At 38.1% G+C, this 26,996-nt stretch overlaps 1 protein-coding gene and 3 pseudogenes across 1 annotated transcript in view; 3 read left to right on the top strand and 1 right to left on the bottom strand.

Annotated features, from left to right (window-relative positions):
• Positions 1-26,996, bottom strand: part of CCDC146 (coiled-coil domain containing 146) — a 163,263-nt gene that overhangs the window by 25,720 nt on the left and 110,547 nt on the right. Inside the window, exons 5-9 of the mRNA XM_003407184.3 lie at positions 25,251-25,308; positions 11,246-11,422; positions 10,731-10,804; positions 9,487-9,714; positions 8,665-8,851 (exon numbers count right to left, since the gene is read on the bottom strand). Of these exons, the coding sequence (XP_003407232.2) occupies positions 8,665-8,851; positions 9,487-9,714; positions 10,731-10,804; positions 11,246-11,422; positions 25,251-25,308 (724 nt within the window). The remainder of the gene's footprint in view (positions 1-8,664; positions 8,852-9,486; positions 9,715-10,730; positions 10,805-11,245; positions 11,423-25,250; positions 25,309-26,996) is intronic.
• LOC135232231 (cytochrome c oxidase subunit 2-like) lies at positions 68-718 on the top strand (annotated as a pseudogene).
• Positions 925-1,616, top strand: LOC135232230 (ATP synthase subunit a-like; annotated as a pseudogene).
• LOC135232229 (NADH-ubiquinone oxidoreductase chain 5-like) lies at positions 4,670-5,905 on the top strand (annotated as a pseudogene).

Here is a 26,996-nt window from a genome sequence, read left to right as displayed (position 1 = left end):
AAAGTTAAATCACAGGTTTAAGTCCTGTAAATTTCTATGGCTTAACTGTTACAATTAGGGTTTCAAGATGCTATACCCCGTTATAGAAGAGCTTCTCCACTTCCATGACCACACCCTAATAATTATCTTTCTTATTAGCTCCTTAGTCCTATATATTATTCTACTTATATTAACTACTAAATTAGTCCATACGAATACAATAAATGTCCAAGAAATAGAAATAATCTGAACAATTCTCCCAGCTGTTATCCTCATCCTAAATGCTTTACCCTCCTTACACACTTTATATATAATAGATGAAATTAATAATCCTCTACTAACAGTTAAAACTATAGGACACCAATGATTCTGGAGCTATGAGTACACTGATTATGAAGATCTAGCCTTCGACTCATATATAATTACTACTAATAATCTAAAATTCGGGGAACTTCGACTATTAGAGGTAGATAATCGAACAGTATTTCCCATGGATCTGCCAGTTCGAAAACTAGTTTCATCGGAAGACGTCCTCCACTCATGGGCCGTCCCATCCCTAGGCCTAAAAACAGATGCAATTCCAGGACGACTCAATCAAGTAACTTTAACGTCAACACGACCTCATCTATTTTATGGTCAATGTTCTGAAATCTGTGGAGCAAATCATAGCTTTATACCAATTGTTCTAGAACTAGTTCCACTTAAACACTTCGAGAACTGGTCAGCATCGCTAACGTAATCATTAAGAAGCTTTAATAGCACTAACCTTTTAAGTTAGAGTATGGGAACACAGTATTCTCCTTAATGAATGACACAAGCGGATATGATCGTTTGACTATTAGTAGTTATAACTGTGCTTCTCACATTATTGGTTTTTCTTCATATTAAAATCCTAAAGATTTTTTATTTTCTTTTTCCCATATCTAAAAAAATCTCCAAGAAACCATGCATCTTTCCTTGAAAAACGAAGTGAACGAAAAACTATTCGCCCTCTTCGATGTTCCCATACCTACGGTAATTCTAATTATTGCATTCCCAGCAATCCTGCTTCCAGCTCCAAATTGCCTAATTACTAACCGTTGGATCACAATCCAACAATGACTAGTCCAATTAATCACAAAACAACTTTTAACTATCCACAACACAAAAGGACTATCATGATCTCTCATACTAATCACCCTAATTTTATTTATTGGTTTAACCAACCTACTAGGCCTACTACCCTACTCATTCACCCCTACAACACAACTATCCATAAACTTAAGCATAGCAATGCCCCTGTGGGTTGGTACAGTTGCCCTAGGCTTTTGGTATAAAACTAAAATCTCGTTAGCCCATCTTCTTCCACAAGGAACCCCTATATTTCTTATTCCTATAATTATTATTATCGAAACCATTAGCCTTTTTTTCGACCAATCACCCTAGCAATTCGACTTACCGCTAATATCACAGCAGGTCAATTACTTATTCATTTAACTGGAACCGCTGCACTAGCTTTATTATTGATTCATCCAGTAACAATTACAGTAACATTCATTACAATAATTTTACTTACAATCCTAGAATTCGCCGTAGCATTAATTCAGGCTTACGTCTTTACCCTTCTAATTAGTCTATACCTACACGAAAATGTCTAATGACACACCAAACACACGCCTATCACATGGTAGATCCAAGTCCTTGACCCCTCACTGGAGCGTTAGCCGCATTACTTATAACATCTGGTCTAACCATGTGATTTCACTACCATTCTGTAATCCTCTTACTCCTAGGATTAATAACTAACATCCTAACCATATTCCAGTGATGACGGGATGTTATTCGAGAAGGAACCTTTCAAGGCCACCATACACCTATCATGCAAAAAGGTCTCCGATACAGTATAATTTTATTCCTCATTTCTGAAGTACTATTTTTCACAGGTTTCTTCTGAGCCTTTTACCACTCTAGTCTAGCGCCCACTCCTGAACTAGGAGGCTATTGACCTCCAGTAGGCGTTTACCCACTAAATCCACTAGAAGTACCACTTCCAAACACTTCCATCCTTCTAGCCTCAGGGGTGACTATCACTTGAGCTCATCACAGCCTAATAGAAGGAAACCGTAAAAATATACTTCAAGCCCTTTTTATTACTACTTTCCTAGGAGCCTACTTTACACTTCTCCAAATCTTTGAATACTACGAAGCATCCTTTACAATCTCCGACGGCATTTATGGTTCAACTTTCTTCGTAACCACAGGATTCCACGGTCTACACGTTATTATTGGTTCAACATTCCTCCTAATCTGCTTTATTCGCCAACTCAAATTTCATTTTACGTCCAACCATCACTTTGGTTTTGAAGCAGCCGCCTGATATTGACATTTCGTAGATGTAGTATGACTATTCCTTTATTTATCCATTTACTGATGAGGATCCTATTTCTTTAGTATTAATTTAGTATAACTAACTTCCAATTAGTAGGCTTTGGTAAACCCAAAAAGAAATAATTAACCTTATAATTACACTACTAACCAGTACTACATTAACATCATTAATAGTCCTAATCACATTTTGACTACCTCAAACGTACATTTACTCAGAAAAAACAAGTCCATACGAATGTGGCTTTGACCCAATGAGTTCTGCTCACTTACCATTCTCGATAAAATTCTTTCTAGTAGCCATCACGTTCCTTCTATTCGACCTAGAAATCGCACTACTTCTACCTTTGCCCTGAGCCATTCAAGCCAATAATCCAAATCTAACACTTTTAATATCATTCATACTAATTATCCTCCTAGCTATTGGCCTAGCCTATGAATGACTCCAAAAAGGTCTCGAATGAACCAAATATGGTACTTAGTTTAAACAAAACAAATGATTTCGACTCATTAAATTATGAACATATCATAATTACCAATAATGCCCTACATCTACATAAACATTATGCTAGCATTTGTTACCTCACTTATCGGTACCCTCATATACCGCTCTCACCTAATATCCTCACTAGTATGCCTTGAGGGAATAATACTTTCACTATTTACTTTAAACGCACTCCTATCTCTCAATATAAATTTTACGCTATTTTTTACTATAGTACCACTAATTCTACTAGTATTCGTAGCTTGCGAAGCCGCAGTAGGTCTGGCACTCCTCATTATAATCTCCAACACTTACGGACTAGACTACGTACAAAATTTAAACCTACTCCAGTGCTAAAAATTATCTTACCAAAAACCATACTTATTCCTCTTACCTGACTGACCTCCAATAACATAATATGAATTAACACCACTCTTTATAGCTTTATAATTAGCCTAACCAGTCTCCATCTTCTTCACCAACCTCTCGACAACAGCCTAAACCTCTCCCCAGAATTCTTCTCAGACTCCCTATCCACCCCACTGCTAATTCTTACTATCTAACTACTCCCTCTAATACTAATCGCTAGCCAATCTCACCTATCCTCCGGATCAACTTTCCAAAAAAAGTCCTACATCACTATAATTATCTTCTTACAAGTATCCCTAATTATAACATTTACTGCTACTGACTTAATCCTACTATACATTATATTTGAAACAACACTTATACCAACTATAATTATCATTACCCGATGAGGAAACCAATTAGAACGATTAAACGCAGGGTCATACTTTTTATTTTATACTTTAATAGGGTCTCTCCCCCTATTAGTAACCCTCACATCCATCCAAAATACTCTAGGATCATTAAACCTAACAATGCTACCATACTTAATCCAATCTGTTAATAACTTATGATCTACTAACATACTATGACTAATATGTATTATAGCCTTTATAGTAAAGATGCCTCTATATGGTCTCCACCTATGACTGCCGAAGGCTCATGTAGAAGCCACAATCGCAGGTTCTATAGTATTAGCTGCCATCCTCCTAAAACTGGGAGGATACGGAATACTACGAATTACCATCCTCCTGGACCCTCTAACAACGCACATATCTTATCCATTTCTCATACTATCACTATGAGGTATGGTCATGTCCAGCTCTATCTGTTTACGACAAACAGATATAAAATCTCTTATCGCCTACTCTTCAGTTAGCCATATGGCCTTAGTGATCGTCGCTATCATGCTTCAAACACCATGAAGTTTCATAGGGGCACTCACCCTAATAATCGCCCATGGCTTAACTTCTTCAATACTCTTCTGCCTAGCAAATTCGAACTATGAGCGCATTCACAGCCGAACTATAATTTTAACACGAGGCTTACAAACTCTTCTCCCACTAATAGCTACATGATGATTACTAGCCAGCCTAATTAATATAGCCCCACCACCCACCATTAATCTAATTGGAGAACTACTTATTATCACAACATCATTTTCATGGTCCAATCTCACCATCTTTCCCATAGGACTAAATGTGTTAATCACTACAATATATACCCTCTACATAATAACTACGACTCAACGAGGAGAAGCATCACACCATGCCAAATCCATTAAACCTTCATTTACCCGAGAGAATACCTTAATGGCTCTCCATTTTCTGCCTCTACTACTCCTCTCTCTAAATCCCAAGATTATCCTAGGATTAACATATTGTAGGCATAGTTTAATCAAAACATTAGATTGTGAGTCTATTAACAAGAATTCAATCCTCTTTGTCTACCAAGAAAGAATTAAGGAACTGCTAATTCCTTATACCCCACATAACAATGTGGCTTTCTCAACTTTTAAAGGATAAGAGCTATCCATTGGTTTTAGGCACCAAAAAACTGGTGCAACTCCAGATAAAAGTAATCAACCTAATCTCAACTTTAGCATTAATATCACTCATCACCCTAATCCTGCCCATTATCATAACATCACTACAAAACAACAAAATAAGTTATTTTCTGCATCTTATCAAAACAGCCGTAGCTTACGCTTTCGTAATTAGCTTAATTCCAAGTCTACTATTTATTCAATCTAACCAAGAAGCCTTTATTTCCAACTGACACTGAATAACAATCCATACTCTAAAACTCTCCCTAAGCTTTAAACTAGATTTCTTTTCCCTAATATTTATACCAATCGCACTTTTTATCACGTGATCAATTATAGAATTTTCACTATGATATATACACTCAGATCCCTATATCAATCGCTTCTTCAAATACCTCCTGTTATTTCTGATTACCATACTGATCTTAGTAAGTGCTAACAATTTACTCCAACTATTTATAGGCTGAGAAGGAGTTGGCATTATATCCTTCCTATTAATCAGCTGATGACATGGACGAACAGATGCTAATACAGCAGCCCTACAAGCAATACTTTATTACCGTATTGGCGATGTAGGCTTTATTATAATAATAGCCTGATTCATTATCCATCTAAATTCCTGAGAATTCCAACAAATCTTTTTAACTAACCCTAAAAACAGTACACTTCCACTACTTGGTCTCCTTTTAGCTTCAGCAGGAAAATCAGCCCAATTCGGACTTCATCCATGACTTCCATCAGCCATAGAAGGTCCCACCCCAGTATTGGCACTCCTCCACTCCAGCACAATAGTTATAGCCGGGGTATTCACTCTTATTCGCTTTCACCCACTAATAGAAAACAATCCCACTATCCAAACCTTAACATTATGTCTAGGGGCCATCACCACTCTATTTACAGCTACCTGCGCTCTCACAAAAAATGATACCAAAAAAATCATTGCACTCTCTACTTCCAGCCAACTAGGCCTAATAATAGTGACTATTGGAATTAATCAACCACATCTAGCCTTTATTCATATATGCACACACGCATTCTTCAAAGCAATACTATTCCTATCCTCTGGTTCTATCATCCACAACTTAAGCAATGAACAAGACATTCGCAAAATAGGAGGAGTCTACAAAACAATACCTATTACTTCAACAGCCATCATCATTGGCAGTTTAGCACTCACTAAACGTTGACGTTGTTTATAGCGCTATACTCTTAAACATACGCAGCTGGCCAGACATATGAGGAAAGTTTCTAATAAGCCACTTTGTTTTCTAGCAAAAACCAACCAACCAACTAATAAGCAAACCAAGCAGCAGTAAAGAGTAACTTGAAGAAAATAAAGTCTCTGCAGGGGGATAAAAAATATATATATACTGTGTTTTTATGCAAATAACATCTCACACCTTCTATATTTGTTTGCCATCTGTGCCCTTCCCCTGCAAGGTATTTTCATAAGTGCCACTATGCCAATTTTTGTTGTAAAAAAACAATTAGCATAGCAGTGTTTAATACCTCACGGGGGAAGGAATCAGTTGGCAAACAAATGTAGGTGTGTGTTATCTGCATAAAAATATGGTATATAAAGAAATTATCATTAATATCCTCAGTGACATAAGCGAAGATACGGTTAGAAGAAAAAGTTGAAGAATTATTCCTTGTAGCAAAGCCAAAGAGATAAAAGAAAGACAAGAGAAAAAAGATAAGGAAATTAGAGGATAATTTTAGAATGTCTAGCATCTAGGTAACAGGAGAAAATACAGTGGACAAAATTAAAGAAATAATTCAAGACAAAGTTTCATCACTGAAGGACAAAAGTTCATATATAAGAAGAGCCCACTGAGTGCTCAGCACAATGGATAAAAATAGAAGACACATATGTAGGAACATCATTGTGAAATTTATGAATTTGGGAGAAAACTGAAAGTCCTATAAGCTTCTAGCATGGGGGAAAATAGTTTCAAACAAAGACTCAAGAATGGCAATGATTTAACAGTGACTCCAGAAACTAGAAGACAATGAACTAATGCCTTCATTCTGAGGGAAAATAATTTCAATCCAAAATTCTATATCCAGTTAAATTACTAATTATCTACGAGGCTAGTGTGAGGGTATAATAAAGACATTTTCTGATATGCAAGGTCTTTAAATAATTACTTCTATTCATCTTTTTTTTTTTTTTTTTCCAGGAAGCTATTGGTGGGTATGCTTCTCCTAATAATGGGAGTAGGCCAAGAGAGAGGAATAGAAGAGATACAGGCAACAGGGAATCCAACACAAAAGAGAGGTAAAGGGAGTTACCAAGATAATGGAGTAGGGCTCCTAAGAAGACAACTAGGCGGTAAGCTTATAGAGAAATGAGACCAGCTTGTATTGGATCAGAAGGCTGAGAAAGAGAAAAGCAGTCCCTGACATCCAAGAACTGGCCTGGCATTATCAGCTAGGCCTTGGTGTTGCTAAGAGCTGACCTGGGACTCACAGCTAAGGCTTAGTGTTCTCCTGTTGAACATAATTTCACAGGTCATCATCATTAGACAGGGCCACTCTGTGACCATGATGGATCAAGACAAAAACAGAACAACTTCATAATCATGTTTGAACACAGACAAAAATGTGAACATTGTCCAGGCGAACCATACATCCTCTTCTCCCAGTCAGTATAAGTCACTGCTGTTTCTTTACCATTTACAGTTTTAGCCTCAGTCTAGTCTTTTCTCCTTCTAGATAAGATTTATTAAGATACCCAATTATAGGAGCAGGAGATCAGTGGGATGCAGACCCCAAATTCTCACAAAAAGACCATACTTAATGGTCTGACTGAGACTAGAGGAATCCCGGCGGTCATGGTCCCCAAACCTTCTGTTGGCTCAGGACAGGAACCCTTCCTGAAGACAACTCATTGGACATGAAAGGGACTGGACAGTGGGTGGGAGAGAGATGCTGATGAAGAGTGAGCTATTTGTATCAGGTGGACACTTGAGACTGTGTTGGCATCTCCTGTCTGGAGCGGGGATGGGAGGATAGAAGAGAGTTGGAAGCTGGCAAAATTGTCACGAGAGACTGGAAGGGCTGACTCAGTAGGGGGAGAGCAAGTGGGAGTACGGAGTAAGGTGTATATAAACTTATATGTGACAGTTTGACCTGATTTGTAAACGTTCGCTTGACGCTCAATAAAAGTTAATTAAAAAAAAAAAAAAAGATACCCAATTATAGAATTACTTTCACTTTCTGACAACATTCAAATCCAGAGCAAAGTCCCATTTCCTTGAACCTTCCCCAAAATCATATAATTCAAGCCCGAATCCTATAATAAGTCCTTTCTAATACTTACTGCTGAAAGGCCCCATCGTTCTCTTCATGATGGGCATTCTCCCTCACTGCAATGAAAAATAAACACAGCCTGTTTAACTACAGGTGTGTTCCTGGTGGTCTTTGGCTAGAGGGCATTGACAAGGTTCAGATTTCTTCAAGAAGATTAAATGAATAGACTACCAAATGTGTTTGAATACACTGAGAGGGAACTTATACAGCTGAAGGACAGTATGGTGTTAACCAGTGATAAATATACAGAAAACTGTGCAAATGAAAAAAAACAGAATATTTATAAATTCCTGGAAACAACATTTTGTAAGTCAGAGCAAAGTAATTACATGGCTCAGGTGTGACTAACCTTTACATATTTACAGTGAACCTCTAGCTCTTCTAGAACTAAACTAATCACTCCAAGGTGGTGCCTGATCCAAACAACAGAAGATCTGGGGCTTGCAAAAACAGTTTGAAAAACATATAGGATACAGCCTCCATAATAGGTTTGATGCATTTTGAAAGTACTTTTTTTCTGTTCCTTTTCATTCCTTCTTTCCCCATTGATAACAAGTACAACTTTTTAAAATGCTTTCACTTTGAAAGAAGCACTGAGCTTAAAAATCAGATAGTGAGGTATACCACCCACCTCTAATAGAAGCCTTTGATGCATTGCTTGAGTTTGAGTCAGTGCATCCAAAGACACTTTCAGGAGCAGCTCCATCTTTTTTAAATTTCGAAAATCTCGTTCTTTCTCTCTTTGCTTACGAGAAAGTTCATCATGGTAGTTCTGTTTGTCAATGAGACGGTTTCGTAAATTGAGATCCAAGATCCCTCTGTTTCAGGTAAAGGGAGAAAATGAAAGCGAATCGGCACCAGCTTTCCTTCATGTTTTTCATATACATACAGAAGTATTCTCATGTTAGAACTCTTAAATCATAAACAACGTGAAAAGCAATGTTGTGACTTGGTATCATTTAGAGCCATAGTCTTATAAAAACCTATGTATAATAACAGACTGGCAGAGACCGAAGCCCAGTTTTCATGAAATTTTATATAAAAATAGGAAGTAAAACTCTCCCAAGGAACAACACTCCAAAATTGCTCCCATTAGGAAAAAACTACGATTGCCTCAAAAATCTATTCATTTGTTGAAAAAATCTCTGAACAACACACTCCAGTGATTTAAGTTTCTACAGGCACATTTCAGACTCATACAACATACAATAGATTGTGTCTTTAAGATTTAGGCACAAGGAATTGAGGGAAAAGATAAGCAAAAAAGGAGAAAAAAAAAACTTCAAATGTTTATTTAATAGCATTTTAAAATTAATTATAAAAATCCATTTACAATTTTACATAAATGTTTATTGAATTAACATAAAACTGTTTGAGATTCTGTTTTGAGTTCTCAAATATAAATCCAAGGAAAATTTAGATGACAGGACACATATAAATTTAACCAACCAACCTTTCAGTTAGTGAAGTTGCTTCGTTCTCTTTGGTTAGTTCCAATAGCTTGATCAATTGGCTGTTTTCTCGTTCCTTGATTTCAAGTAAGGCTCGTTTCCCTTCAGCTTCTTTTATTACATCCGCTTTCTCTTCCATTACAGCATTAATTTTGGTTTCAACTTTCTTTAGGGAGTCATTTAGCTCCTTGAGTTCATGTTCTAAGACAACTTTTTTCTTTTCCATTTCTCTTGGGGGAAAAAACATACATAACGTGTGTGCATGCATTTTTTCTGAAATTTTCAGGAGTTAAAATACATACTGTTTTGTCATATTACAAAGCACATGTTTGCCTTATTCTTAGCCCATCCTGTCTTCACCTATGCTTACTTCCTTATTAGGCAGCAAAAGAGCTAGTCATGAATTTAATGAGCTCAGATCAGAAGTGGGGTGAAGACAGCAGATGAATAGGACTTAGAAGGCCTCTCTATTGAGTGCCACTGAGGGCAGGAATTTGCCCAGCCTCCCCTCTTCTCCCCCTCTGCTACCCCACCCCATGTGGTTCTATCTCCTGGGATTCCACCTTCATCTTGACCAGCCTTCCAGTGCTGACCAGAATGTCTCAATTTTGATGCTGGTGGGTTTGGCTTTTAGAACCATTACTAGTGCCTGGTCCTTTTCTTCTTCTTCTTTTAAGGTCAGTTACCATAGCAGTCATACTATTTCTCCAGAATTTTTGTATGTTCACTTATGTTTACCTTTTTTTTCCTCTAACACCCATTAATTTCCTCAGCGACCTCTGCATCCAAACATACTTTGAATGATTGAGGATGTTTTACATTTGAATAGGTGGCAAAGTGAGGAGTTACTATCATTTTGGCTTTAGGGTGCTAGCTGGTTGACATACTTCCAGGCCATGAAATTCTACAAAATTCAAATAATTTATCTCTTGCACAGCTCTATTAAATTCAATAGGAATCCTCCACAGAGACATGATTTATAAATTGGAAAGAGAATCTTGTTCCATACTTATGACATAAACAAGTATAAAAAAAACAGTATGGATGATAATAATTTGCCACACTACTTTCTTCTAATGAACTTATTACACACAACCCAAACAAGGCAAAAAGAAGATACTTCTAAAATCATAATAGTAATTTGATGGGTTTTCAATAGAATTTGTTGTGTCCAGTGGTTAATTTAACCACATAACTTGGGGAAGGTGGGTTGAGAGGGATTTAAAATAAAAATATTAAATCATACACTTTTTTGCGTGTAATTTTTTCTATCTCTTTTCCAATTTGTACAGGAATGGCTTGATGGTGGACCACGTCATCCTGGTAAAGAAATAGAATCATGTTAAATTACGTAGTCTTGGACCTGAAGCACTTAAAAACCCATCCACTGCCATTGAGTCGATTCGGTCTCACAGCAACCCTATAGGACAGAGTAGAACTGCCCCATAGAGTTTCCAAGGAGCACCTGGTGGATTCGAACTGCCAAACTCCTGATTAGGAGCCATAGCACTTAACCACTGCGCCACCATGGTTTCTCTGAAGCACTCAGACAAGTAAATTAGAGGATTGAGAAAAGAACTATAATATGCTTAACTCTTACTGTATGCCTTGTACCATGTAATTATTTCACTTAATACTCACAATGATCTTATAATATAGTTATGGCTTTCATCATTTTCGAGGGGAGGTAAGTGAACGTAACACATACTGTTGTCTACCCAGATTCCCTTTCTGGAAGTACACACAATACAAGTAGTATACCTTTAGGCTGATCTGATATTCCAACAATTCTTCCAGCTCTTTCTGCTCCTTCAGTGATTGTTTTTGCTTAGATGTCGAATCTTCTCGTAAGTTTTTAATTTCTAATTTCTTCTGCATTGTTTCTTTACGTAATTCTTCAGTGCTTTCTTTCAATATTTTCATCTTCTTCTCCATCTCCTTCAAAAGTCGTGAAAATTATCAGGTTATATAGAGTCACAACAAACATTTATGTACTTAAAACCTGCATCAAATTTTCACCATTTTGATTGTTTTGAAGTTCATAAACTGTTTTGTACAAAGTTAGATGCAACTTAAAATTTCTGACATCTTCAGTAAAGGCATGACAATTATACTTCATACATTCAATGCTATTCGTTAGATTTGAATTCTTATTTTTTACTAGTGCTCCTTTCTATTCTCCCATATTTTAAGTGTTTACTTTTTCTGTTAATTTTTATTTCATATTAAAAATCACTAATGAAAGTTTCCAGTCTATTTTCTAGTAGTTTTGTGATTTGACAAAATCAGGTGCAAATAATGTTTGAATATCTGGCTCATAGTTAACCTAATTACATATGGAAATGATTAGGGAGTTCACATTTGGAATACTCAATCCTTCTTACTCCTTAATCCCCACTTTCTTATTAATATTACTTCCCTAGATCATGCACATTCTCCCCAAATGCACCCCATCCCAAACTCATTGTTGTCGTTAGGTATTGCCCAGTTGGTTCCGACTCATAGTGACTCCATGTACAAGGGAATGAAACACTGCCCAGCCCTGCACCATCCTCACAATTGTTGTTAAACTTCAGCCCATTATTGCAGGCACTGTGTCAATCCATCTTGTGGAGGGCCTTCCTCTTTTTCTCTGATCCCCTACCAACCATGATGTCCTTCTCCAGGGACTGGTCCCTCTTGACAACCTGTACAAAGTATGTGAGATGTAGTCTCACCATCCTCACTTCTGTTTTGTTTTTTTTTTTTTAATTTTTATTGTGCTTTAAGTGAGAGTTTACAAGATCAAGTCAGTCCGTCATACAAAAATCTATACACACCTTGTTATATACTCCTAACTGCTCTCCCATAATGAGATAGCACACTCCTTCCCTCCACTCTCTCTTTTCATGTCCATTTGGGCAGCTTCTGGCCCCCTCTGCCCTCTCATCTCCTCTCCAGACAAGAGATGCCAACACAGTCTCATGTGTCTACTTGATCCAAGAAGCCCATTCTTCGCCAGTATCATTTTCCATCCCATATTCCAGTACAATCCCTCTCTGAAGAGTTGACCCCAGGAATGTTTCCTGTCTTGGGCTAACAGAAGGTCTGGGGACCATGACCTCCAGGGTCCTTCTAGTCCCAGTCTGACCATTAAGTCTGGTCTTTTTACGAAAATTTCGGGTGTGCCTCCCACTGCTCTCCTGCTCCCTCAGGGGTTCTCTGTTGTGTTCCTTGTCAGAGCAGTCATCAGTTGTGGCTGGGCACCAGCTAGTTCTTCTGGTCTCAGGCTGATATACTCTCTGGTTTATGTGGTCTTTTCTGTCTCTAAGGCTCATAGTTACCATCTGCCTTTGGTGTTCTTCATTATTCCTTGCTCCAGGTGGGTTGAGACCAACTGATGCATCTTAGATGGCCATTTGCTAGCATTTAAGACCCCAGATGCCACTCTCCAAAGTGGGATGCAGAATGTTTTCTGAATAGATTTTATTATGCCAATTGACTTAGATGTCCCCCGAAGCCATGGTCCCCAAACCCCCGCCCCAGCTTCACTGGCCATCGAAGCATTCAGTTTATTCAGGAAACTTCTTTGCTTTTGGTTTAGTCCAGTTGTGTTGACCTCTCCTGTATTGTGTTGTCTTTCCCTTCACCTAAAATAAAACTTACTTACTATCTAAGTAGTGAAAACTCCTCCCCCGCCCCCCACCGTCGTAACCATCAAAGAATATTTTCTTCTCTTTTTAAACTATTTCTCGAGTTCTTATGATAGTGGTCTTATACAATATTTGTCCTTTTGCAACTGACTAATTTCACTCAGCATAATGTCTTCCAGATTTCTACATGTTATGAAATGTTTCATGCATTCATCATTGTTCTTTAGCAATGCATAGTATTCCATTGTCTGAATACACCATAATTAATTTATCCATTCATCTGTTGATGGGCAGCTTGGTTGCTTCCAACTTTTTGCTATTGTAAACAGTGCTGCAATGAACATGGGTGTGCATATATCTGTTTGTGTAAAGGCTCTTATTTCTCTAGGATCTATTCCAAGGAGTGTGATTGCTGGATATTATGGTAGTTCTATTTCTAGTCTTTTAAGGAAGTGGCAAATTGATTTCCAAAGTGGTTGTACCATTTTACATTCCCACCAGCAGTGTATAAGTGTTCTAGTCTCTATACAATCTCTCCAACATTTATTATTTTGTGTTTTTTGGGTTAATGCCAGCCTTGTTGGAGTGAGATAGAATCCCACTGTAGTTTTGATTTGCATTTCTCTAATGGCTAATGATCGTGAGCATGTCCTCATGTGTTTGTTAGCTACCTGAATGTCTTCTTTAGTGAAGTGCCTGTTCATATCCTTTGCCCATTTTTTAACTGGGTTATTTGTCTTTTTTGTAGTTGAGTTGTTGCAGTATCGTGCAGATTTTAGAGATCAGGCGCTGATCAGAAATGTCATAGCTAAAAACTTTTTCCCAGTCTGTAGGTAGTCTTTTTACTCTTCTGGTGAAGTCTTTGGATGAGCATAGGTGTTTGATTTTTAGGAGCTCCCATTTATCTGGTTTCTCTTTTGTATTTTTAGTAAGGTTTTGTAAAAAATTTTTTGTAAAATTTTGCTGAAGATCATTCAAAAATGGCTGCAGCAGTATATCAACAGGGAACTTTCAGAAATTCAAGCTGGTTTCAGAAGAGGACGTGGAACCGGGGATATCGTTGCTGATGTCAGATGGATCCTGGCTGAAAGCAGAGAATACCAGAAGGATGTTTACCTGTGTTTTATTGACTATGCAAAGGCACTCAACTGTGTGGATCATAACAAATCATGCATAAAGTTGCGAAGAATGGGAATTCCAGAACACTTAATTGTGCTGCTCATGAGGAACCTTTACATAGATCAAGGGGCAGTTGTTTGGACAGAACGAGGGGATACTGCTTGGTTTAAAGTCAGGAACGGTGTGCATCAGGTTGTATTCTTTCACCATACCTATTCAATTTGTATGCTGAACAAATAATCCAAGAAGCTGGGCTATATGAAGAAGAACAGGGCATCAGGATTGGAGGAAGATTCATCAACAACCTGCATTATGCAGATGACACAACCTTGCTCACTGAAAGTGAAGAGGACTTGAAGCACTTACTGGTGAAGATCAAAGACCTTCAGTATGGATTGCACCTCAACATAAAGAAGACAAAAGTCCTCACAACTGGACCAATGAGCAACATCATGATAAACGGAGAAAAGATTGAAGTTGTCAAGGATTTCATTTTAGTTGGATCCACAATCAACAGCCATGGAAGCAGCAGTCAAGAAATCAAAAGACGCATTGCATTGGGTAAATCTGCTGCAAAGGACCCCTTTAAAGTGTTGAAGAGCAAAGATGTCACCTTGAAGACTAAGGTGCGCCTGACCCAAGCCATGATATTTTCAATCACATCATATCCATGTGAAAGCTGGACAATGAATAAGGGAGGCCAAAGAAGAATTGACGCCTCCGAATTGTGGTGTTGGCATAGAATATCGACTATACCATGGACTGCCAGAAGAACGAACAAATCTGTCTTGGAAAAAGTACAACCAGAATGCTCCTTAGAAGCAAGGATGGTGAGACTGTGTCTTACATACTTTGGACGTGTTGTCAGGAGGGATCAGTCTCTGGAGAAGGACATCATGCTTGGCAGAGTACAGGGTCAGCAGAAAAGAGGAAGGCCCTCAACGAGGTGGATTGACACAGTGGCTGCAACAATGGGCTCAAGCGTAACAATGATTGTAAGGATGGCGTAGGACCGGGCAGTGTTTCATTCTGTTGTGCATAGGGTCGCTATGAGTCGGAACCGACTGGACGGCACTTAACAACAACAACAACCAGTTATCTGGTTTCTCTTTTGCATTTTTAGTAAGGTTTTGTATACTGTTTATACCATGTATTAGGGCTCCAAGCTTTGTCCCTATTTTTTCTTCCATGATCTTTATCATTTCAGATTTTACTTTTAGGTCTTTGATCCATTTTGAGTTAATTTTTGTGCATGGTGTGAGGTATGGGTCTTGCTTCATCTTTTTGCAGATGGATATCCGGTTATGCCAGCACCATTTGTTAAAAACAGTGTCTTTTCCCCAATTAACTGATTTTGGCCTTTGTCAAATATCAACTGCTCATATGTGGATGAATTTATGTCTGGATTCTCAGTTCTGTTCCATTGGTCTATGTATCTGTTGTTGCACCAGTACCAAGCTGTTTTGACTAGAGTGGCAGTATAATAGGTTCTAGAATCATGTAGAGTGAGGCCTCCTACTTTGTTCTTCTTTTTCAGTAATGCTTTATTTTTCCGGGGCCTCTTTTTCTTCCATATGAAATTGGTGATTTGTTTCTCCATCTCATTAAAAAATGTCGTTGGAATTTGGATCAGAATTGCATTGTATCTATAGACGGCTTTTGGTAGAATAGACATTTTTATAACGTTAAGTCTTCCTATCCATGAACAAGGTATGTTTTTCCACTTGTGTAAGTTTCTTGGTTTCTTGGAGTAGTGTCTTGTAGTTTTTTTGTATAGGTATTTTACCTCTCTGGTAAGATGTATTCCTAAATATTTTATCTTCTTGGGGGCTGCGGTACATGGTATTGATTTGGTGATTTCCTCCTCGATGTTCTTTTTGTTGGCATAGAGGAATCCAACTGATTTTCGTATGTTTATCTTGTATCCCAATACTCTGCTGAACTCTTCTATTAGTTTCAGTGGCTTCCTTGACGATTCTTTAGGGTTTTCTGTGTATAAGATCATGTCATCTGCAAATAGAGATACTTTTACTACTTCCTTACCAATCTGGATGCCCTTTGTTTCTTTATGTAGTCTAATTGCTCTGGCTAGGACCTCCAGCACAATGTTGAATAAGAGCAGTGGTAAAGGGCATCCTTGTCTGGTTCCTGATCTCAAGGGGAATGCTTTCAGAATCTGTCCATTTAGGATGATGTTGGCTGTTGGCTTTGTATAAATGCCCTTTATTATGCTGAGGAATTTTCCTTCTATTCCTATTTTGCTGAAAGTTTTTATCATGAATGGGTGTTGAACTTTGTCAAATGCCTTTTCTGCATCAATCGATAAAATCATGTGGTTCTCGTCTTTTGTTTTATTTATATGAAAAAAAAAGTTTTTTTTTTTTTTTTTTTAAAATATGAAGGATTACATTAATTGTTTTTCTAATGTTGAACCATCCCTTCATACCTGGTATGAATCCCACTTGGTCATGGTGAATTATTTTTTTGATGTGTTGTTGAATTCTACCGGCTAGAATTTTGTTGAGGATTTTTGCATCTAGGTTCATGAGGGATATAGGTCTGAAATTTTCTTTTTTTGTGGCGTCTTTACCTGGTTTTGATATCAGGGATATGCTGGCTTCATGGAATGTATTTGGGAGTATTCCGTCCTTTTCTATTCTCTGAAATACCTTTAGTAGTAATGGTGTTAACTCTTCTCTGAAAGTTTCGTAGAACTCTGCAGTGAAGCCGTCCGGGCCAGGGCTTTTTTTTTTTGTTGGAAGTTTTTTGATTACGTTTCGAATCTCTTTTTTTGTTATGGGCCTATTTAGTTGTTCCACTTTTGTTTGTGTTAGTTTAGGTGGGTAGTGTGTTTCTAGGAATTCATCCATTTCTTCTAGGTTTTCAAATTTGTTAGAGTACAATTTTTCATAGTACTCTGATATGATTCTTTTAATTTCAGTTGGGTCTGTTGTGATATCACGATCCATCTCATTTCTTATTTGGGTTATTTGCTTTCTATCCTGTTTTTCTTTTGTCAGGCTGGCCAATCGTTTACCAATTTTGTTGATTTTTTCAAAGAACCAGCTTTTGGTCTTGTTAACTCTTTGAATTGTTTTCCTGTTCTCTAACTGGTTTAATTCTGCTCTAATTTTTATTATCTGCTTTCTTTTGTTGCTCTCTTTCTTTTTGTTCAAGTTGTAGGGATAATTCTTTGATTTTGGCCCTTTCTTCTTTTTGTATGTGTGCATTTATTGATATAATTTGACCTCCGAGCACTGCTTTCACTGTGTCCCAAAGGTTCTGATAGGAAGTGTTTTCATTCTCACTGGATTCTGTGAATTTCTTTATTCTATCCTTAATGTCTTCTATAATCCAATCTTTTTTGAGCAGGGTATTGTTCAGTTTCCAAGTATTTGATTTCTTTTCCATGCCTCTTCTGTTATTGATTTCTACTTTTATGGTCTTATGGTCAGAGAAGATGCTTCGTAATATTTCAATGTTTTGGATTCTGCTAAGGCTTGCTTTATGACCTAATATGTGGTCTGTTCTAGAGAATGTTCCATGTGCACTAGAAAAGAAAGTATACTTGAGTGCTGTTGGGTGGAGAGTTCTGTATATGTCTCTATGGTCAAATTGGTTGACTGTAGCATTTAGATCTTCCGTGTCTTTATTGAGCTTCTTACTGGATATCCTGTCCTTCACTGAAAGTGGTGTGTTGAAGTCTCCTACTATAATTGTGGAGCTGTCTATCTCACTTTTCAGTGCTGTTAGTGTTTGTTTTATGCGTCTTGCAGCCCTGTCATTGAGTGCATAAATATTTAATATGGTTGTATCCTCCTAGTAAATTGTCCTTTTAATCATTATATAGCGTCATTCCTTATCCTTTGTGGTGGATTTAACTTTAACGTCTATTTTGTCAGAAATTAATATTGCCATTCCTGCTCTTTTTTGATTGTTGTTTGTTTGGTGTATTTTTTTCCATCCCTTGAGTTTTAGTTTGTTTGTGTCTCTAAGTCTAAGGTGTGTCTGTTGTAGGCACCATTTAGTTGGATCATGTTTTTTTTTAATCCATTCTGCAACTCTCTCTCTTTTTATTGATGCATTTAGTCCATTTACAGCCAATGTAATTATGGACAGGTAGGAGTCTAGTGCTGTCATTTTGATGCCTTTTTGTGTGTCATTGACAGTTTCATTTTTCCACTTACTTTTTGTGCTGAGACATTTTTCTTTGTAAATTATGTGTTCCTCTTGTTCATGTAGTTGAATTTGTTTTTGCTGAGTCTTTATGTTTACCTTTGTTTTTATTTTGAAGTGCGGGATTGTTAGTCTTCTCTGTGGTTACCTTAATATGTACCCCTATTTTTCTGAGTATAAACCTAACTTGTATCTCCCTATATCACCTTGATTGCCTCTCTATATGGAAGATCTATGCCTACTTTATTTAGTCCCTCTTTATTGATTATTGTCAACTTTTACATGACGACATCACTGATTCTCTGTTTTGAGCATTTTTGTTTTAATCTTATTTTATGTTTGTAATTTCCCTGAGTTGATATCTGGATGCTCTGTTTTGTGTCCTAGTATCGTTTTGATATCTGATATTATTGATTTTCTAACCAGAGAATTCCTTTTAGTATTTCTTGTAGTTTTGGTTTGGTTTTTGAAAATTCCCTAAGCTTGTGTTTATCTGTAAATGATTTAATTTCACCTTCATATTTGAGAGACAGTTTTGCTGGATATATATTCTTGGCTGGCAATTTTTCTCCTTCAGTGCTCTATATATGTCACCACTGCCTTCTTGCCTGCACAGTTTCTGCTGAGTAGTCCAAACTTATTGATTCTTCTTCGTAGGTGAGTTTTCACTTATCCCTGGCTGCTCCTAAAATTTTCTCTTTATCTTTGGTTTTGGAAAGTTTGATGATAATATGTCTAGGTGACTTTCTTTTGGGATCTACCTTGTATGGGGTTCAATGAGCATCTTGGTAGATATCCTTTCATCTTTCACGATGTCAGGGAAGTTTTCTGCCAGCAAATCTTCAACAATTCTCTCTGTATTTTCCGTTATCCCTCCCTGTTCTGGTATTCCAATCATGTGCAAGTTATTGTTCTTGATAAAGTCCCACCTGATTCTTAAGTTTCTTCATTTTTTAAAAACTCTTTTATCTGGTTTTTCTTCAAATATATTGGTGTCAAGTGCCTTATCCTCCATCTCGCCAATTCTACATTCCAGTTCCTCAATTCTGTTCCTCTAACTTCCTATTGAGTTGTCTAATTCCATGATTTTATTGCTAATCTTTTGAATTTCTGAATGCTGTCTCTCTATGGATTCTTGCAGCTTATTAAATTTTTCATTATGTTCTTGAATAATCTTTTTAATTTTTTGAACTGCTTTATCTGTGTGTTCCTTGGATTTTTCTGTATATTGCCTGATCTCGTTCCCGATGTCTTGAAGCCTTCTGTATGTTAATGTTTTGTATTCTGCATCTGGCAATTCCAGGAATACATCTTCATCCGGGAGAGTCCTTGATTCTCTGTTTTGGGAGTTTGTTGAAGCAATCATGGTCTACTGCTTTACGTGATTTGATATCGACTGCTGTCTCTGAGCCATCTATAAGTTATTGTAATAATTTATTTTATGTTTGCTTACTGTGTCCTATCTTCTTCCTTTGTTTTGTTTCAATATACCCAAATAGGCTATTAGAGTGTGCTAACTTGATCACTGGAGCCTTTGAAGCACTAATGTCCTATTACCAGGTGTTTCAAGCTGTTACCAGGTATACGAACCTCTGAGTTCATTCACTATTCTTGTATATATTCAGCTCAGGTGTCCTGATAGTCGGTTACCTAGTGTGTGCTATAGGCTCGCACCTACTATCTTAGAGGATTAGTGGTGATGGTTGTATGTGCTGGTTTCTGGTAGCAGCAGTAGGTCACAGTCTGAGGAGGGCAGGGTGCTGACAGCCTTCCCCCCCAAATGTCAGTGAGAAAGGAGTGCCTCTGTTCTCTAGAGTGCTCTGGTGGGTGAGCTCTGTAGCCATACCTTAGGCACCCAATGCTTATATCTGTAAAGGCTGGTAGGCACCACTGTCCTCAGATCCCTTTTGCGGGCGGTCTGGTGGCATGGATGGAGCCTCAGCCCTCAGGCCCATGCTGTGGGTAGGTGAAGGCTCTGTTTAATATGCTGAGTGGTTTCAGATCTCCAAAACCTGCCTCTCCACTGCACAGCTGAAACAATTATAACAGATTTGCCCTTGGATTATAATAGCCACCTGGTTCCATGTAAGGATGAAAGCCAAAGTCTGTGGATTGCTTATACCTGAACTGGAACTGCTTGTGCTCTGAGCTTCCAGTTTAGGGGAGTTGAAAAGTATTTTTCCCATGTTTGTTAATTTGCTTCTTTTCCCAGGCCAGAAGAATGGGTCAGAGAGGGCACAACATGTTCTATCTCAGGCCCAGGGAATTCAACTGCTATTGAAGTCGGCTGAGGTAGAGGGGGGAGGGATAAGATAGGAGAGTATTTTCAGAAGAAGGAGCTGTTAGATCCAACTGGTAAATTAGACAAAACCACTTATCTTGTGCCAAGAGTGCTGTTTCATCTCAGATTCCAGAGGCGTGTGTAGCCTGTGTACGCTGGCTGGCTCCCCACCAAGATGGCCCCAGGGGGTTAGGGCTGGTCCCGCACTTGCCTTCTTTAGCTGAAGCAGCTTTGTCCTAAACCCCATAGCCAGACCCACAGCTGTCACACCAGGGGGTAGGGATACCAGCACTTCATTTGCCTTTTTTCACTGAAGCAGCTACTTCCTAAATGCCACAGCCAGCCCTACTGTAGACACACCACAGGGTCAGGGATGTGCCACTTTGCTTGCCTTCTTTTGCTGAATCTTCTGTGTCTCAGGAGACTACCATCAGCCCTGCTGCATTTGTGTGAAAGAATGGCACCAAGGTGCAGTGTGGTGTGGTGCGGGCTCAGCAACTTGTCGCTGCTTCTGCATTGTCTCTTGCTCCCCGTCACTCAGATCGATTCCTTAGTTCTGTGTTTGATGATCAGAGTTCAAAGACTGTCATATATGTAATTGATTCACTTATTTTTGGGGGTCTTTGTTGCAAGAGGGTTCAGTGGAAGCTTCTGACTAGTTAGCCATCTTAGCCTCACCTCCCCAAGATCTCCATCCTCACTTCTGAGGAGCATTCTGGCTGTACTTTTTCCAAGAAAGATTTGTCTGTTCTTTAGGCAGTCCATGATACATTCAATGTTCTTTGACAACACCATAATTCAAAGGCATCAATTCTTCTTTGGTCTTCCTTATTCATCATCCAGCTTTCGCATACATATGAGGCTGTTGAAAATGCCATGGTTTGGGTCAGGTGCACCTTAGTCTTCAAGGTGACATCTTTGCTTTTTAACACTTTAAAGAGGTCTTTTGCAGCAGATTTGTCCAATATAAAGCATTGCTTGATTTCTTGACTGCTGCTTCCATGGGTGTTGACTGTGGATCCAAGTAAAATGAAATCCTTGGCAGCTTCAATCTTTTCTTCATTTATCATGATGTTGCTTATTTGTCCAGTTGTGGGGATTTTTGTTTTCTTTATGTTGAGGCGTGATCCATACGGAAGGCTGTGGTCTTTGATCTTCATCAGAAAGTGCTTCAAGTCTTCTTCACTTTCAGCAAACAAGGCTGTGTCATCTGTATAACACAGGTTATTCCTCCAATCTTGATGCCTCATTCTTCTTCATATGGTCCAGCTTCTTGGCTTATCTGCTCAGCATACATATTGAATAAGTATGGTGAAAGGATATAACCCTGATGCACACTTTTCCTGACTTTAAATCACACATTATTCCCTTGTTCTGTTTGAATGACTGCCTCTTGATCTATGTACAGGTTCCTCATGACCACGATTAAGTGTCCTGGAATTCCCATTCTTCGTAACGTTATCCATAATTTGTTATGATCCACACAGTCAAATGCCTTTTCAGAGTCAATAAAATACAGGTAAATACCTTTCTGGTATTCTCTGCTTTCAGCCAGGATCCATCTGACATCAGCATTAATATCTCTTGTTCCATGTCCTCCTCTGAATCCGGCTTTTCTGGCAGTTCCCTATTGATGTACTGCTGCAGCTGCTTTTGAATGATCTTCAGCAAAATTTTACTTGAGAGTGATACTGATGCTATTGTTCAATAATTTTTGCATCCCGTTGGATCACCTGTCTTTGGAATAGGCATAAATATGGATCCTTTCCAGTTGGTTGGCCAAGTAGCTATCTTCCAAATTTCTTGGCATAGGTGAGTGAGCACTTCCAGCACTGTATCCATTTATTGAAACATCTCAGTTGGTATTCTGTCAATTCCTGAAGCCTTGTTTTTCACTAGTTCCTTCAGTGCAGCTTGGACCTCTTCCATCAGTACCATCAGTTCCTGATCATATACTACTTCCTGAAATAACTGAACATTGACCAATTCTTTTTGGTATAGTGACTCTGTGTATTCCTTCTATCTTCTTTTGATGTTTCCTGCGCCATTTAATGTTTTCCTGGTTTCAATATTGCAACTTGAGGCTTGAATTTTTTCTTCAGTCCTTTTGGCTTGAGAAATGCTGAGCGTGTTCTTCCCTTTTTGTTTTCTAATTCCAGGTCTTTGCACATGTCATTATAATACTTTACTTTGTCTTCTCGAGCCATCCTTTGAAATCTTCTGTTCAGCTCTTTTACTTCATCATTTCTTCCATTTGCTTTAGCTACTCAACATATATGAGCAAGTTTCAGAGCCTCTTCTGACATCCATTGTGGTCTTTTCTTTCTTCCTGTCTTTTTAACGACCTTTTGCTTTCTTCATGTATGATGTCCTTGATGTCATTCCACAACTAGTCTGGTCTTTGGTCATCAGTATTCAGTGTGTCAAATTTATTCTTGAGATGGTCTCTAAATTCATAAATGTTCTTTTTCCCCCAGATATGATTATCTGGAGAGTGTCTTAATTATGGGAGAGATGTCTTCTTGTACTCAGGAAGTCTACTCATTAGTAATGATTAGGTAGATGGATATACTTAGTCTGCTCTGGGCTTTTTGCTTGTCTTCTCTGCTGCTGGGAAAGGGTAAAATTGGTGACCATATGATCTGGAGTTAAAATGCTTTTTCCTATAAAATCTGTGTTATAAATGGTGGTTAGGTATACTTACATTGAATTAATAGTATTTTACTCTAGGTTAAACAGTTTTTTTGTGGGACAGCCTTGGAACTAAACGACCACCAATACACTTTTAAAATATAACCATTCAGAAGATGGAAACAAAGACAATTTTGATGAACTTTCTGTTTAATCTGTGATTGTTGTTGTTGTTAGGTGCTGTCAAGTCAGCTCCAACTCATAGCTGCCCCATGTATAAAAGAGCAAAGCAATGCCCAGTCCTGGGCCATCCTCACAGTCAACAATATGTTTGAGCCCACTGTTGCAGCCATTGTATCAATCCATCTCATTGAGGATCTTCCTCTTTTTTACTTACCCTCTATTTTACCAACCATGATGTCCTTCTCCAGGGACTGATCCCTCCTGATAACATCTCCAAAGTAAGTAAGACGAAGTCTCGGTACCCTTGCTTCCAAGGAGCACTCTGACTATACTTCTTCCAAGGCAGATGGATTTGTTCTTCTGTCAGTATATTCAATATTCTTCACCAACAACCTAGTTCAAGGTCTTCTTTATTCATTGTCCAGCCTTCACATACCTATGAGGTGATTGACAATACCATAACTTCGGTCAGGTACACCTCAGTCCTCAAAGTGATGTCTTTGCTTTTTAACACTTTAAAGAGGTCTTTTGCAGCAGATTTGCCCAATGCAATAAATCATTTGATTTCCTGACTTCTGCTTCCATAGGCATTGGTTGTGGTTCCAAGTAAAATGAAATTCTTGACAACTTCTGATAGATCTACTTTACAATAAATCACAAAAAATGGCCACAAATTCATCCTATTCCTTTATGCATGCCCCTTTGCAATGTGACTTTGTCATTTTTCCCATTAAGAAGTAGGGATATTTCTCTGTGCCTTGAATCTAGACTTGGCCTTGTGACCTGCTTTGACCAACGGGATATTAGCAAAAATTATTTAAGCAGAGGCTCAAGAACTGCTTGTGTGTTGGAGTTTTCCCTCTCTTGCCACCATGTGAACAAACCAGGCTAGTCTGCTGGATGATGAGAGACATGTGGTTTTCGCCCCAGTTGACAGCTGGTCACCCCAGTTGACATCTCCAGACATGTGAGTGAATCCCTGTAGACCAACTAGCCTGCCAACTGGAAGGATGACAGATGAATGAAGCTATCCTACATCACCCAGCTCCAACTGAGCCAGCTCAGACCAGAAGAATTCAGGACCATGAAGAATAACAAATGGTTGTTGTTTTAAGCCACTAAATTTTGGGGTGGTTTGCTATACAGCAAGAGATAATTTTGCTTCATAAAAATTTCTTGTAATAAGCTTGAAGTGGTCAGGAAGCTATGAAGGTAACATCTATAGCAAAAGTAATGTACTTAAGTGCCAACCGCAATCTTTTTTTTTTTTTTCTTGGAAGCAAAGCAGATATTGTCCAACTAAACACAGCCTGAACTAGATGCCAAATAGCTACAGTCTGTAATAGGCACCACTTATATTTACTCAAGGCGTCCCTGGGTGGTACAAACAGTTAAGCATTTGATTATTAGCCAGAAGTTGGCTGTTCGAGCCCACCCAGAGGTGCCTTGGAACACAGGCCTGGTGATCTGCTTCTGAAAGTTCATAGCCTTGAAAACCCTATGGAACACAGTTCTATTCTTCACATATGGGGTCACTAGGAGTCGGAATCAACTCCATGGCAACTAACAACAACAACGTTTATTCAAAGTGTGCACATATTCCTTTCAGCACTACCCACAGTTAAGGCTTTTAGATCTTTCAAATGTTTCAGGGTATAAGTTGTTGTGAAAAACATTAATATTTATAACAATGGATGTTCCAATCCACATGTATTTAACAAATGTTAGATCATCTGACACTTACTCCTGGCTTAGGTATCTTCTCAAATTCCTTTACTATGAGGCTTTTTTCTTCCACTAAGCTTAAAAAAAAAAGAGAGAGAAAAATCAAGCTTGACAAAGTACAAAAGAGTAAGCTATGCAGTAATAACTTTCATTTCCTTTTCTCAGAATGCCCTTCCCATGCTTGTCTGTCAGGCAACCTGGTGTCTGCTTTATGATGGCTTTTCTGGCTCCCACAGGTCATGTAGGTGCTTCCCGTCCTCGGTACTCCCACAACATGGTGTATACACACCCATTAGAGCAGGTATCTCATAACTTTATAACTGTTTGGGAGCATGGCCCTCCCCATTAGACTCACACTCCTTCTAGGAAAGGTTTCTAATGAAATGTCAGCTGTAACTATTTGTTCCTCTGTAAGTAACGTCATTTTTCCCTGACTGTTTCCAAGATTTTTCTCTTCGTCTCTGATTTTAACAATTTTATTATGATGACTCTTGGTGAGTTTTTCTTCAGGTTTCTTCTGTTTGGACTTTATCTTCCTTGATCCTTTATAAAAAAATCCTTTATAGTTTGTATTAAATCTGAAAAACCTCTGTCCAATTTTTTTCCCCCCAAATGCTTTTTTTTTTTTCCTGCCCCCATCTTTTGGTGACTACAGTTACCCATATGTTAGACAAATTGATATTGTTTCACAAGATATTGCTATATCTTCAAGTTGGCCAGTCTTTTCTTCTATAGTTTCTAATCTGCTGCTAATTCCAGTCAGTGTAGTTTTCATTTCCAATATTACAATTTTTATCTCTAGAAGTTTAAGTCTTTTTTATAGTTCGGTAGACACTGACAAGTTTTTCCTAAAATTCAGAAGATGAAAAGGATGTATAATGGCCAAAACAACTTTGAAAAAGAAGAATAAAGATGGAAGACTAACACTATACAATTACAAGACTTACTATAAAGCTACAGTAATCAAGAGACTGCAATATTGGTGAAGAGTATTGAGAAATAGATTCTCACATATTTGGTCAAATTATTTTCTACAAAGTTGCCAGGGCAATTAAATGAGGAAAAGAATCTTTTCAACAAGAGGTACGTAAACAATAAAATATTCACATGCAAAAAAATGAATATCTACCTTTACCTCACACAAAATATAAAAATTAAAACGGATCACAGTGCTACATGCAAGAGTTAAACGTATAAGATTTCTAAAAGGAAACAAAATCCTTGTGACTGTGGGTTAGGCAAAGATTTCTTAAATAGGACACACAAAATATAAATGATAGGAGATAAAATGGATAAATTGGGCTCATCCAAATTAAAAAAAAAATGCTTTTCAAAAGGCACTGCTAAGAAAATGAAAATGATGGGAGAAAATATTTGAAAAACATATACCTGAAAAATAATTTTTATTTAAAATACATCGTAAATATCTTGAATGCAATAGAAAGAAGAGAAATAACTGTATTAAAAATGGGCAAAAGTTCTTTAGGGGCGGGGCCAAGATGGCGGACTAGGTAGACGCTACCTCGGATCCCTCTTGCAACAAAGACTCGGAAAAACAAGTGAATCGATCACATACATAACAATCTACGAACCCTGAACAACAAACACAGATTTAGAGATGGAAAACGAACAAATACGGGGAAGCAGTGACTGTTTTCGGAGCCTGGAGCCAGCGTCCCAGTCAGCCTTTTTTCTGGAAAAACAAGTTTCCCGGTGATGGCTCGGAGACAGCAGTCCATATCAAACCACATAAAGAAGCAGACCA

Source organism: Loxodonta africana, chromosome 8 (genome assembly GCF_030014295.1).
Source record: "Loxodonta africana isolate mLoxAfr1 chromosome 8, mLoxAfr1.hap2, whole genome shotgun sequence".
NCBI lineage: Eukaryota > Metazoa > Chordata > Mammalia > Proboscidea > Elephantidae > Loxodonta > Loxodonta africana.
This window is presented reverse-complemented; position numbering and strand designations above follow the sequence as displayed.